Source organism: Aotus nancymaae, unplaced genomic scaffold (genome assembly GCF_030222135.1).
Source record: "Aotus nancymaae isolate 86718 unplaced genomic scaffold, 86718_ANA_hifiasm-v0.15.2.pri h1tg000075l, whole genome shotgun sequence".
NCBI classification, from domain to species: domain Eukaryota; kingdom Metazoa; phylum Chordata; class Mammalia; order Primates; family Aotidae; genus Aotus; species Aotus nancymaae.
The window spans coordinates 1,438,529-1,453,566 of record NW_026988490.1 but is presented as its reverse complement, the minus strand read 5'-3'; the positions used below and the strand labels follow the sequence as shown (position 1 = coordinate 1,453,566).

General features: G+C 51.2%; 1 protein-coding gene across 1 annotated transcript in view; it reads left to right on the top strand.

The window, feature by feature from the left end:
- LOC105715299 (phospholipid-transporting ATPase VA-like) overlaps positions 1-15,038 on the top strand; it is a 96,800-nt gene that overhangs the window by 57,959 nt on the left and 23,803 nt on the right. Inside the window, exon 2 of the mRNA XM_064367758.1 lies at positions 3,202-3,406. Within this exon, the coding sequence (XP_064223828.1) occupies positions 3,202-3,406 (205 nt within the window). The remainder of the gene's footprint in view (positions 1-3,201; positions 3,407-15,038) is intronic.

Here is a 15,038-nt window from a genome sequence, read left to right as displayed (position 1 = left end):
TTAGTGAGATGGGGTTTCACCTTGTTGGTGAGGCTGGTCTCGAACTCCTGATCTTGTGATCCACCTGCCTCGGCCTCCCGAAATGCTGCGATTACAGGTGTGAGCCACCATGCCAGGCCAGGGCCTTTTCTTAGAAGCCAGCATCCTTCCTTTCTGCAGCTGAGGAGGAAACCCCCCTTACCCCACAAACCAGAAGAATGACCTAAGGTGTCCATGCAGCACCCCAGTCTCTCCACGTGTAGAGGCTCCCCAGGGGGAGATCTCCCTCAGAGCCCAGATGCCTCCCCTGAAGTTCCTGTTGTAAAAGCCTCCTGCATGGGGCAGGCAAGCCAATGTTTTATGATTACACAGCAGATGGAAACCGACTTTATTTTGGATGGGGTTATACATTGAAGGTAGCTAACATAAACTGAACAGAGACAGCGCCTCACGGCCAAAAAGCAGTGTCTCTCCTCCTCCCCAGGGGAGGCCCAGGACTGCCCGCTCTCCTGGGAACCCCATCTGCCAAAGCCTTCCTCTGTGACCAAATGGTGACTGAGTGTTGGAAACCTTTCTTCCAAAGGGACAGGCCCTTTCCAATGGCTTCATGTCCTCTGTAGGAGCCTAGCAGATGCTCATCAGAAGGAATAAGGATGAAGAAGCTTGTAGTGACATGAAGTCGTCACAGGCTGGACGGCCCGGGGCTGGGGGCCACTGCCTGCCTCCTTTCAGACCTGGGGCTGGGGCCTGAGGCACGAGCCTCTGCATGGCCAGAGGATCCCAGGGTTCCCTGACTGACCGTGCTGGAGCCACACGGCCAGCAGGTGACCGAGCTGGTCACAGCGGAAGAAGCAGCTCTGAGGAATGCTTGGGTTAGCGCGGAAAGAATAACTTTGGGGCCACTTTGAGGGACTTGACTCTACAGCCCCAAAGGGCGCCCTCTAGTGGTGGTAGCTTGCCTTGTTTTCCAGGACAGAGTGGATCTTAGAGCTATACTTTGTGCATAACTGGTTTGGAGGATCTTGAATTAGAGGATTTAAGAAAATAGAAGTTTAAAATGAAAGGGGATACTTCTCTCTTCAGAATCTAGGGCAGCCCATGGCTTCCTAGGAACCCCTTGAACTTTGCCAGGGGTCCCTCAACTCCACACAGGGGAATAAAGTAGAAGTGAGGGAACGGGCACGTGACCTCCTGGCTCTGCAGCCTCTCCATGCTTCTCATCCAGGGCTCAGGCCGCTCACAGATGCGGCCGACACAGTCTGCCTCCAGATCCAGACTCCCTGCTCCCTGGAACTCGGGTGAGAGCAGAGCTTTATGGGGGGGCATAGGGAGGGAGGAATAGTGAGATGGTTATGGTTAGCAGGAAATGTGTTTAGTGCCTTTTACTCTTGTACAGTATCACCCAGAGGATAGGGTGTTTGTTTCTGAGATAGGGCCTCACTCTGTCTCCCAGGCTGAGTGCAGTGGTGCCATCGCGGCTCACTGCAGCCTTGATCTCCTGGGCTTAAGTGAAGCTCCTGCGTCAGCCTCTCAAGTAACTGGGACTACGGGCTCATTCCACCATGCCCAGCTAATTTTTTTTTTTTTTGTAGAGATGGGGTCTCACTATGTTGTCTGGGCTGGTCTAAAACTCCCAGCCTCGGGCAGTCCTTCTGCCTCGGTGTCCCGAAGTTCTGGGATTACAGGTGTGAGCCATGGCACCCAGCAACCCTGCTGCACTTTAGGCCCGGTTTCCCATGGCTTAATGTGTTTTAATTGTTACTTTCTTTTCTTGTGATGAAACACACAAAATATAATATTTAACATTTTAACCATTTCACGTTTTTTAAACTGTGAAATGCACATACAATCTGCCATTTTAACTATTTGTAGTTAAAATAGTGAAGTATACACTTCTTAAGTATACTTAACAATGTACTTGTTCTTAACAATGTAATTGTTAAGTATACAATTGTATTATTAATGTAATTGTTAAGTAACGACATAATCGTTAGGTATACTAATTGTATACTTAAAATAATCTGGATTTTAAGTCTCTATGAACATACTTAAAACAGTTACGTGTACAATTCAGTGAGATCAGTGGTACTTAGCATGTGGTACAGTCGTCACTACTGTGTTTTTCCACAGCTTTTCCACCACCCCAAACAGCAGCTCTGTGTCTGAGGTGACACCCCATCCTGCCTCTCTCAGCCACTGGTAGCCCCTCATCACTTTCCGTCTCTGGCTTTGCCCCTCCAGCTGCCTCGTGTTAAGAGGAATGGATGACAGTTGTCCTTTTGTGAATGGCTCTTTCCACCTGGCACAGTGTCTTCGGTGTGACAGCATTTCCTTTATGACTGGATGACGTCAGCTCCGTGTCATACACCACTGACCCATTCATGGATACCTGGACGGTCCCACCTCCTGGCAGCTCCGAGTGCTGCTGCTGTGAACACTGCCTTGCCATACCTGCTCACGGCTTTCAGCTCTTCTGAGTGGATACCTAGGTGTGGTCACTTTAACCATTTTAAAGTGAAAAATTCAAGTGCATTCAGTGTTGTGCAACTGTCACTGCACTAATCCCAGAACACTGGAATCTTCTTAGAAAGAAGCCTCCTGCCGTTAGGCTGAGACTCCGTACTCCCTCTCCGCAGCCCTTGGCAGCCAGGGTCCACGTTCTGTCTCCGTATTTGTTGGTTCTGTATGTTTCATGTAAATGGAGTCGCACAATATGCGGCCTTTATGAATATTCTTTCTTTTACTTTGAGTGGTCTTCAGTGGTATGAATACTCTTTTTTTTCTTTTATTTTGAGACACAGTCTCGCTCTGTCACCCAGGCTGGAGTGCAATGGTGCGATCTCAGCTCACTGCAACCTCCACCTCCCGGGTTCAGGCCATTCTCCTGCCTCAACCTCCTGAGTAGCTGGGATTACAGGCACCTGCAACCACGCCCAGCTAATATTTGTATTTTTAGTAGAGATGGGGTTTCGTCATGTTAGTCAGGCTGGTCTCCAGCTCCTGACTTCATGATCCACCCTCCTTGGCCTTCCAAAGTGCTAGGATTACAGCCGTGAGTCCTGCGCCCAGACATATATTCATTTTAAAACACTTATGTATTATGAAAATTTTCAGCTTATGCAAAAGTAGAAAGAATTGCCAAATGAGCCCCACATGCCCATCACCCAGATCCAGCCATGACCACAGTCCCGTGAGTTTTGTTCATCAGACTCTCTTTTCTAGGGAAGAAAAGAAGTACGTGAACCGATTCTGGAAAGAAATCCACGTGGGAGACTTTGTGCGTCTTCGCTGCAACGAAATCATCCCTGCGGACATTCTGCTGCTGTCCTCCAGCGACCCCGACGGGCTGTGCCACATCGAGACCGCCAACCTGGACGGGGAGACCAACCTGAAGCGGCGGCAGGTGGTCCGCGGCTTCTCGGAGCTCGTAAGTGACCCACGTTTCCGGGGCCTCGAAGGCATCGCAGCAGCCACACAGTGTCCCCATGACGGCCTTCCGGGGCTCAGAGCACCTGCATTTTCCCCTCTGTCAGGCCAGGCTGTTTTTCCTAGTAGACGAGTCTGAGGGTCTGAGAGGACCCCTGACCTACCTGGGCCCATGTCCCACCTGTGACTGTGGGGAGCAGGGCTCAGTTTTTCTGATTCTGATTTCCCTTGTGCATGTCTAAGTTTCTCAGAATGTGGTATTTGTTCCTGTAAAGGTACAAGGAACATTTATGACCAGCTGATGGTCAAGAGGTACTAGCCGTTTCCCTGCTTCACTAAATGGCAGCACGGCAGGAGTCACGGCCTGTTCCCACCAGGCTGCTCAGGAACATTTTCTCCTCAAGGGTGTCTGGGTCCAGCACCAGGTCTTCGTAACTGAATCCTGCCTCCAGTGGCCTGTGCAGTAGGGGGAGCGGCGAGAGGCTGGAGGGAAGCGGGTCTGGCGGCTGCACTCCCCACTGACTCCATCTGGCTGCCTGACCTCTGTCCCTGCCCCAGGGAGAAAGGGCCGCACCCACCAGGTCTGTGCCAGGGGTGCGGGTGCTAATGCCAGGTGAAGTGACAGGGGCAGGAGCCCTCAGACATCGGGAAGACCCTAGAAGGAAATGGGCCTGGCCCGGGCCTCCTCCTCCCAAAGCTCCTTCTCCCAGCCCTGCCCCAGCCCGGAGAGCAGGTCTGAGTCGGCCTGCCCTGGAGGGGCCTCCGGGTCACAGGGAGGGCACTGCTGGGATTTTCCTCCTCTGTCAGACAGTGCCCCCCCCTCCGCCTCCGTACCCGCTCGTTGGGCTTCCCTGGGGCAGTGGGCTCTGCCGTCTGTAGGCCTTAGCGAGGGCACTGCGGGGAGTGGGGGTGAGTGATTCACCGGGCAGGCAGGATGGTGGGGGCTCTAGCATCCCCGCCTCTGCACTGGAGGCCCCGTCACTGTCACAGGGAGAGGTGCCTGACACACTGTCAGCAGGCCAGGTCTTCCGCACCCGGGGCTGCCGCCGCCAGCCCAGCCCACCTGCGGCAGGTGTCCCTGCCCACAAGCTTCTGCCTGATTGTCCCACCCGAGCTGATTTCCGCCGCGATTTCCTCATTTACTTTTTTTTTTAACCTCCTTTTATGCCAAGTGTATTTTTGTCAGCTGCCTCAAATCTTTTTGGAATAAGGCAAAGCAGACATAAAAATTTAAAATAGTATTGTTTTTGTTATTTAGGGAGTGCCCTCATTTAAATCAGGAGAGCTGGTGAGAGAGTTAGGGACCCCTCGAGGCACAGCCCAGCAGGTGCTTCAGGGTTTGGTGATAAGCGTGGGTGCCATCCGCTGCCACCCCAGGTCCTCGTGCCCCCCTTCTCTCTTCAGTATGTCATGGTCCTGAGCTGACCTCACTCCCAGCTTCTCCCCTAGGCCTGACCCTGTCTCCTCTGCAGGGATGTGAAGTAACACATCAGCCAGGGACAGCACCCCCTCAGTTCCCGAGGTCTCAGCTAGAGTTAGGGCAGGCGGAGGGCTGACAGCTCAAAGGGCACCTGTCACCTCCGAGGGGAGCAGCCATGCACACAGAGGGTGAGTGCCACTTAAAAAATGCAGATGAATGTCTAACTGGTGACACCTCAGACAACGTGGAAAACACACCAGAATTTGAGCACCGGAGGGCAGAGCGTGCGCACCTGGCGTGACGGGTAGGGGAGCGCCACAGACTTAGCTCCTTCCTGAACTCTCAAAATAACTTCCTCATTTCCCACCTTCTGATCTTCACCTTCTGAATCCAGTCATACCTGAAATCCTCCCCGCCCGCTTTACCCCAAAACAATAACTGCGGCACTCCGGAGCTCGGTGGTACTTTATTTAAACGAGCTGCTTTTAAGTTGGATACTTGGATGTTGAAAACTCGGGATGGCTGAAGATAGACACATCTACGTCCCCCTTCTCAGGGCCCTGGGAATGCTGAGGAAGTAGCTTTGAGCCATGATCTCGTCAAAATGGCTAGATTAACAGCCTAAACAATTCTGAGGGTGTTTTTAAAAATTGCTTTATCGGCACCAAAATTCTTCACCTGCGTGCACATTCTGGTCCCTATTACCTTCTCCCTTCCCCCTGTTTTCTGGTTTTTTTTCTCTTTCCCAAAATGTCCAAAGACAGTTTTGGTACCTAAATTCCCATTCATGCATTATATTCTGAAATCTATGAGCCACCCCACTGAAAATAAAGTAAGTCTCGGAACTTTTAAACCCCAGCAATTCAAAAGCCACAAATGCCGAGAACATTTAAGTCCTCTGTATTTAAATGAGTTTTTATAATATCGAGTTAGGTTGTCTGGGGTAGGTTAAGAACCGATAGTAATCTGTACACCGACTTCTGTGAAATACAGTATTTTGCCGGTTTAACGAATGATCAGTTGGAAATGGTGGCGCCTTTGCAAATCACTTAAGTTAGAAGTGATTCGCCACACTTAGGTTAAGGAGAAGAGCTGGCCGTGGCGTTAATGCAGGAACTCGGTGCAGCCGGCAGGGTCTAGTCAGGAGGCAGAAACCGCGCAAACTCTGTCAGGGAAAGTCTGATGTGAAGAATTCTCAGTTGGGGATTGGGTTGTAAGAAGTAATGTTATGTGAGTTATATCTCAATAAAGCTGTTATCTTTTTTTTTTTTTTTAAAGAGGAGAACTCTGAAGTGTATAGGAGCTGGGAACATTGGCTGACGCCTTAATCCCAGCACTTTGGGAGGCTGAGGCAGGAGGATTGTTTGAGGCCAGGAGTTCCAAACCAGTCTGGGCAATACAGGGAAACCCCATTTAAAAAAAAAAAAAAAGGCCAGATATTGTGATGTGCAGCTGTGGTCCTAGCTACTCAAGAGATTGAGTGGGGAAGATGGTTTGATCCGTATATATATATGTGTGTGTGTGTGTGTGTGTGTGTGTGTGTGTGTGTGTGTGTGTACACATGCGTGTACATATGTATATGTATATATATGTATCTGTATATTTATAGCTAGATAGATAGGAGTAGCTGATGATGGAAGGGACAGCCACTACCCCCAGCTCTGAGACACGAGTTCTACCACTCAGGGAAGAGCGCCCCCCACCCACCCCTGACCCATGGCAGGGGGCACAACGTTGGATTGTGGGATGGCAGAAAATGTACTTAGGGGCTGCCCTGGTGGAATCTGCTGGAAGTCTGCCTCGGGGGCTAGGGAGGTCATTGCCAGGGTCGTGCCAAGCATAGGAATTTGCTAGGTGCTGGGGGCAGTTTCTGGCCACTAGACACTGCTGGAGCCAGGCCCTCGCTGCAGTGGATGAAGACTGGTGACAGCTGTCTGGACAGCAGCACCGTGGAGCCCCGCCTTTGAGAGGGTGCAGGGAGCAGCAGCCTGGGCCAGAGAGGTCCCATGTTGTCTGCAGGAACTCGTCCTGGGTTCCCTGCACTGAGAGGCGGGGAAAGTGTAGAGCAGGCCAAGCCCTTGAGAAACCTGGAGGGGCTGGGCAGTGCTGAATGGGTACACGCACGCACACACACACACACACACACACACCCATCTGAAGTGCAGCCTTGGGACCAATACCCAGAGGACCAGGCCTGTTCACCAGTGATGCCCAGTACGGAGCAGTGAGATGAGTCAAGGGGGCTTCCGTTAGGGGTTCGGGGCCATCTGGGAGGTCAAGGGAGGTTCCAGAAAGAGGAGCTTGAAACTTCCTCTGGAGGCCAGGGTGGATAGGTCTTGGGTGCCAGGCACGACAGGGAATGACACAGGTCAGAAGGTGGCCCAGAGGTGGAATTAGGGTGGTGTTTAATGCAGCGCGTTGGCAAAAGCGCACAGTGTGGAGGGGCTGCTACAGAAGCGGGAGGCGGTGGTGTGGCCAGCCAGACCCCAGAATCTGAAGGCGAGGCCTGATGGCTCCGGGACCTTAAACCACCCAGCCAGCCCGCCTTCGGCAACAGAAACGGAGATCGTGAGACTTGAAGATCTGATGTGAAAGTTGGAGTTGAACAGATGTTGTCCAAGAATTGAGAGACGCCCCGTGTGGGGTGTCACACTCCCACACAGCGACGCGCATTTGCTCAGCCTCCTGCGTGCCAGGCCTGCTCTCTCTCACATCCTAGTAGAGCAAACATTTTTAAACCCAATTTCACCAAGTTTTCAGTATAAATCTTATGAGATCATGATGACCACACCATTTTATAGATGAAAAACGGAAAAAGTGAAGTCAGGAGATTCTCCCAAGGTGCCTCCCCTCCCCCACCCCACCCATCAGTGTGGGTTTGGAGCGGGTTCCTCCCCTTTTTGTGGGGCATCTGCTGTCTCCCACCTGCACGTTCCTGTAGCCCTGCAGCCCTGCCACTCAGGTGCATACATTCAGACGTCCTGTGGGCAGCCATTTCTAGTTCATCTGTAACGTTTGTATTTCTGCAGAACCAGGAGATCCCTAGAGTGATAATTTTTTAGAAAACTCATTGTTTTCAAAGACTAATTTTTGTAAGTTTTAGTTCATTCAGCAAATATGTATTGAGCATCTTTGGTGCTTCTAACACCATTCTAGGAGGTGCATTGGGCAAAACTGGGGTGCACTTTCCTCTCGTGGTGCTTACGTGATCTACGTGAAAAGTCAGATACACGGTCAGAGGGTTCGGTGCCAACTGTAGGTGAGGAAGCAGGACAGGGACATGAAATGTCAGGTGAGTGCTGGAATTTCAGCCGGGGTGAGGTGAGGACAGGGCTGGCCTATTTGAGAACCTCTGGAGAGTCCAGACCCAGAGGTGACTTCGGTGTGGGTTCATTTAGTGAGAAAAGAGGCAGTTTGTCTCTTGGGCGGACCTGTTTGGGCAACTGCCCACAATCCCAGCTCCGCCCGCGCCCTCCGTGCAGCGCTGCGGGGAGCGGTCATTGCCCGGCTTGCTGGAAGAGCTGCTGATGCTTCCCAGGCATGAGCACGTGTGTGCACGTGTGTGTGTGCACACCGGTGTATGTTCCAAATAAGGAAGATGGAAGGAGTGTGGAAACTTCCTAGGCTGGACGAACACTGCTCTACAAGGCGTGCCTCCAGTCAGGTCTGCAGCGATGCCAGGGCAGAGGCAGGGCTTCCCCTCCGCTTTGTGAATACACTGTGACCAGCCCCTGGGGCCCTGGTGCGTTCAGGCTGTGACTGAGCACAGTTTCCTTTACAGAGGAGAGCTGTCCCACCCCAGGTTACTTGACAGACTGCAGAAGCTTAGAAAGTGACTTTAAAAGTCCAAATATGACAGTTTTTTAACTGTTACCTACACATGCTTCCAAAATTGTCCCCATCACAGGAAAACTAGAAGTGAAAAAGTAGGATTTGCAAGGTAGTTGTACACAAGTCTCTTTTCCCCTAAGCTTTTCAAGTTGTTTGTCTGTAATGAAATTTAGCTCCCTTGACCCTCGAATTGAAGGAAGCAGCAGCATCTACCCTCGACCTGGAAACCAGACAGCTGCCTGGTGTGTCAGTTACATCGCCAATATTAAGCCTTTACAAAGAGGCTTATGTATTTTTCTCTTATATGTTGAAGGATGGTCAACAAGCTCATAATTTATATTGAGACATTTTTGTTTTTAAATTTGACAATCTCATCATTTTCTTGAAGGACATCAAGTCTGTAACAGACAGAAATGACTTTGACAATACAATAACTTCATTTAGGTTAAGTTTTTAATTCCAACAAGTGTGGATGATCAAATAAGTTCAGTTCTGTAGGTAATGCGATTAGTTCAGACACACCGTGTTTTTTCATATTAACTGTGTTTACTTGACGGGGAATCTAAGTTTGACCCTAAGGAGAATGTTTTTAAATTCTGGTGACTTCACAATGGATTCTTTGCTTTTAATGTATAGTCTGTTAAATCACCACGTACAGAAAGCACAGCACTCTGATCTTAATGAATAAATTAATGCCATGAACTTGATAATAATTTGGCTAGTCTAAAATATGTATCCAAAAGTATCTTATTATAGCATATGGAAACAAAAAATTTTTGTGTGGTTAGAAATGATCATTTCTTATTCCAGAAGTAAAAACACAACCAAAGCAGTAAGACGTGTTTGTTCTGTTAAAGGTGGCACGCCATGTGGAATGCTTATTTTCTCTTTGACAGTATTTTCACTGTAAAAAAAAAAGAGGGGGGTAATTTAATACAATTTCCAATTTTCCTAAATGTAGTTTAATTGTATCAGCAATTGCAAAGGGTTTGAAACCTCGTGTGTGTGTGTGTGTGTGTGTGTGTGTGAATGTTTAGGTGTATGTTTGAGTGTGTGTGCACAGGTGTGAGTGCAAACATTTTTGCAAGTGAGTGTGCAAGTAAGTGTATGTCCCGAAGAAGAAAGCAAAATGAAGTGATATTGCTTTATTAGGTCATCACTTTGTTTTATCTGTAAGTTTAGGAGAGGATGAATGTTCCCTCCTGGGCTGAGATACAGTGTTGTAGCAGTGGATTGCTCTGTAACAGAGTGCGCCCGGGGAATCTGGAGTTTCCAGTCTTGCTATTGAGGACCTGCTGTGAGCCCATGCATTAGCTGAGGGGTGCCCATGTGATCACCTCTGCTGATTGGATTCTGGAACCTTCGTCCCTTGCTGGGGCCCTGTGCCGTGTGTCATTTCCCTTCTGCTTGTTTCGTGAGCACAGCTTCCAAGAAGAGGGAGCTTCCTGTGTCCACAGAGCATAACGCAAGGCCCGCGGCACTCCCTGGCCTCCGCAGACGTTCGAGTTTCCCTAACTTTGCGAGTTGGTAAGAGCCGGGTTCCCGTTCGACCTACGTAATGCTTTCGGTTTGCACGTGCTCCTCAAGTGGAAGGCCATATTTTGGTTCTCATTTGGTGTTATGCTTCCTTAGAGTTTCACCCGTCCACAGCAGCAGAGACTCATGGACACGTTTGCAGCTTCATAAAGATAGTCACAAACCAAGCCTTATGAGGAAATCGGCCTTTAAGGAACGCAAGAACTCGACTTCAGAAAACGCTATTACCTGCTTGGATGTGGATGAAACTGGGCTTCCTGACGTCTCAGTTGGGTTTACATTGAAATTAATGCAGGGCTTTTTCACGGTTGCTAATCAATAATCCGTGTGCTAAGGAAGTGACTTCATGAACCCCAGTGAGACTTTTTAACCAAGCTGAGATCAAGCCGAAAGCAAACTTCTTCAGTTTGTCAGTTTTCACGAAGCCATTTTCAGTAGTGTCTCTGCCAGAATGCCTGATGTTCCCTGCTCCCCAAAACTGTAAAAGGACAAGAAATGTGAGTGTCACCGCAGGCGGCCAGCAGCCTTCCCGGGGGTTCTGGAGAGTGGGGGATTGGGTGCGTGCATGGGGGTCCATGGCTTAGGGCCTGGGTCAGAGCTTCAGGGTTTTCCCCTCACCTGTCATGACTGACTTTGCCACACTGGCACCTGCCCTTGGTGAGAAACAAGCCCTTTGATTTGTGTGGTAAAGAAGGCCAACTTCAAAGCATTATGGACCTAGGTTTGTTTTGGACAAAACTTCAAATAGCTGGTTTGCTCATCCGGCCTTTATCAAGCACGTTGGAGCCTTGACCACAGGCAGGAAATGCTGCAAGGACAGGGTCTGAGGCTGACATCTCCACCTCGGCCCGGTGAGCCTGCACAGGCTGTGGAAACCCCTCTTGGGTATTTTGAGTGTTGTTTTTAGGCCAAAAGTGGGCACAGAAGGGTTTTGGGTGCAAAGTCAGGTCCTGAAGCTGAGATCAGACTGCCACAAGCATCAAAGACGGCGGGGCCTAGTGGGTAGGTGGGGGCGTTGGGAGGAGAGAGCCCTACCTTTTCTGTGATCACCTGTGGACCAGAGGTTCAGCCACAGCCCAGAACCTGGGATTGAGTGGCTCTGAGTCAGTGCTCCGAAAGCCTGTAACTGCTGGTGACTCAAATGGGTGACTGAGGCAGAAGTGTCAATCAACTGAGTTTGTTAAGCCAGCTTTATGGTATGTCCTGGTAAAATACCAATCACAGACACTTGTGGCTGTTTTCTGAAGAGGTTTTCAGGCCGGGCACTATGGCTCACACCTGTAATCCCAGCACTTTGGGAGGCCAAGGTGGGTGGATCATCTGAGGTTAGGAGGTTGAGACCAGCCTGGCCAATATGGTGAAACCCTGTCTCTACTAAAATACAAAAATTAGCCAGGCATGGTGGCAGACACCTGCAATCCCAGCTCCTTGGGAGGCTGAGGCAGGAGAATCACTTGAATCCGGGAGGCGGAGGTTGCATTGAGCCGAGACCGTGCCACTGCACTCCAGCCTGGGTGATGGAGTGAGACTATTTCAAAAAAGCAGGGGCTTGCAGGAGGTATAGTATTCATACATTTCCTTAAAGCAGGAAGAGGGGCAGGTAGGCAGCCAGGGAATGGTCACATTCCTGTGAGACTTCAGCTGGTGCCCAGGAAATCCACGTTTTATATCAGACAAAGTGAATGTGTGAAGAGAAAAAGTGAGCACGGAGTCAATTACGCAGACATCTCTGCGTGGGTGGAGGAAGGAGTCTTCATTCTGTACCTGGGAAGATAAGCTTGTAGTGGACATTACTAATGTGGAGTCCAACAGTCTTAGAAGTGTTAGAAGCTAGACCGAGATCACAGGCCTGTTTTTTCTTTCTCTATTTTGTTTATTTTATTATTATTATTATTATTTGAGATGGAATCTTGCTCCGTCGCCCAGGCTGGAGTGCAGTGGCGCCATCTTGGCTCACGGCAACCTCCGCTTCCCGGGTTCAAGTGATTCTCCTGCCTCAGCCTCCTAAGTAGCTGGGATTACAGGCACATGCCGCCATGTCCAGCTAATTTTTTGTATTTTTAGTAGAGATGGGGTTTCACCGTGTTAACCAGGCTGGTCTCGATCTCCTGACCTCATGACCTGCCCGCCTTGGCCATCCAAAGTGCTGGGACTACAGGCGTGAGCCACCGCGCCCATCCTCTTTTTTTTTTTAGAGCTGGGAGGGTCTCACTACGTTGCCCAGGTCTGTCTCGAACTCCCGGGCTCAAGCAGTCCCCCTATGTTAGCTCTCAAAGCGCCAGGATTGCAGGCGTGAGCCACTGTGCCCCACATGTCATGATTGGCATGTCCTTGTTTATGGGCGTCCAGCAAACAATGTCCTCACGACTGATGTTGGGGGATGTTGTGCTGCACCCTGGTAACCTCAGTGGGGAAGTCACAGGTCCAAGAGGCTGAAGAAGAGACCCACAGCCAGCAAGTGCGACAAGGGGTTTGATTGGGGGTTTACACGGAGGGGAGAGAGGCGGCTGGTGGCGGGCCGAACAGGAAAACCACAACCGCTTATAAATAGCATGGGCTTCCTACAGCATTTTCACTAAACACCCTCCCCTAACGACCTCCACCTGGCAACCTTTGTTTAACCCAAAATTCAGGGCCTCAGTGCCATGTGCGGCCGAGTTCCACAGGGCAGGTGGGGGCCCAGATGTTTACCTTAGACAAGGAACAGATCCCGGCTGGCCACGCCCAGATGCCCTCACTCGGCACACACACTCAGGCACATCTGCCGTGCGGAGTCATCCTCTGGGCAGGCTTGAGGTTGTGTGTGCTGTCAGGTGTGTGTGCTCTGCAGGGCAGCCCTGCAGAGATGCCATAGGCATCTTGCCTGTCCCTGGGCGCTGGATGAGGCGTAATGCCAGAGGCAGCCTTTCATCTGGAAAGGGCGTTGCCTGACTCCACCTCCGGGCCTAAGTTCGGGGGGTTCTGAGATTTGTTATTTTCCTTTGCGACCCTCTGGTGTGAGTGACAACCCCTCCCCCCCCCGCCACTCCCTTCTCCTGGCCGGGTAACAGTGCCAGCTGACTTCACTGGGCACTCGCATGTGGACACATGCTCCCGGCAGCTCTGAGAAGGTCCTGTTATTACTCCCATTTCACAAAGGAGCCACCGAGACTCAGAGGGAGTCAGCGCATTGATCCTCGGGGGCCCGAGTGAGTGGTGGGCCAGGTTCGTGACTGACAGGGGCCCGGCTGTGAAGCCCCTCGGGTCACCTCCACAGAGCACCGTCACCATCGCTGTCACTGCTCAGGCTGATTGGGCTGGGCCTGGCCAATCAGCAGCTGCAGTCAGGTCTGGAAGGAATCACAGGCAGCCGAGAATATTTCACACATCCGAATTGAACTTCTGCTGTTAGTATTTGGGCGGATGCTCCAGACACACAGCCTGGCATTTCTCACATCCCAGGCACCGAGTCGCATAGGTCAATTTGATGGGCTGGAAGGTTTTGAAAACCTACGTTGTAAAGCTACCCACCTGCACGCGCTGGCCTGTGTGTGTCGGGGAAGGGAATTCTTAATCCCTGGTTCCTGTGGGTCACATTAGGGGATCTGCGTCTCATCCAGTAAGGACACAGGCCTGCGGTGGTGGCAGCTTGGTGGACAGGGCAAGAAGTGTTCCCGAGCCACGACTGTCAGCCTGGTGTTCCAGTCCCCAGAGACCACATGCCCCCGTGACCCCAAATCACTCTGGCCAGGAGCGCCAGCTGTTCCCGATGGTCCAGTGCTCGGGAGCTCACTCTTTCCACCTCAGTATGGAAATCCCCTGAAGAACGAGAAAGGGAGACTGTGTCTGGGCGAGGAGGAAGGGACCACCCCGTGATGGCTCTGCGGACTTGCACCCCACCCAGCAATTTGGGGACATCTCGCTCACTAGGGCTTTAGTCTGCAGGAGTCCATGAATGGGGACACCAGCTGAAGTTTCAGCCTCAAGCTCTTGGTGTGTCCTGGCTGAAAGCCACAGGCAGGGACGGCTGAAGGCGTGGGTGGGGCCCCCTCCATCTCCCCCGCGTCGTGTTTTCAGTGCGCACCTTGTAGTTGGCGTGGGCTGCTGTAACAAAGTGCTATGGATGAAGCAGCTTAAGCCGCAGAAATGTATTTTCTCAGGGTTCTGGAGGCTGAAATCCAAGAGCAGGGTGCCGGCGGGGTTGCTTTTCCTGAGGCCCCTCTCCTGGGCTTGCAGGTTGCCGGCCCCGTGTTGTTTGCCTGTGTTCTCATCTCACCTTAAAGGACACCCATCCTGTTGCATCAGGGCCTACCTTACTCACCTCATTTAACCGTTATTACTTCTTTAAAACTGTTCTCAAGCAAGGGCACCTCCTTCACCTTCTCAGGGGCGCCGCACCACGTCTACCCGTTTCTTCTCTCTGCAGGCAGCCCCACCTTCCTCTGCAGCGCCTGCCAGATGATGCACCAAAATTGCAGTTCTAACCTTGGCGCACTCAGGCTGAAAAGCCTGCCGCGGTGGTGTCACCTTTGAACACCATGGCGAAGTTAAGGAATGGCTCCGTAGACCAGAACAGGCAGAGGGAATCTGATTGCTGCCCACACCTCTGACTGTAATATGCTGCCTGGCAGAGCAGCCCTCTTCAAAGAAACCAGGCAGGGCCAAGTGTGTGTGTACATGTCTGCCTGCACACATCCACGTAGTTACATGGGGTCTACTAAAGCTTTTTTTAAAAAAGAGAAAAGGGCGGGCCAGGCGCGGTGGCTTACACCTGTAATCCCAGCACTTTGGGAGGCCGAGGCGGGTGGATCACGAGGTCAAGAGATCAAGACCATCCTGGTCAACATGGTGAAACCCCGTCTCTACT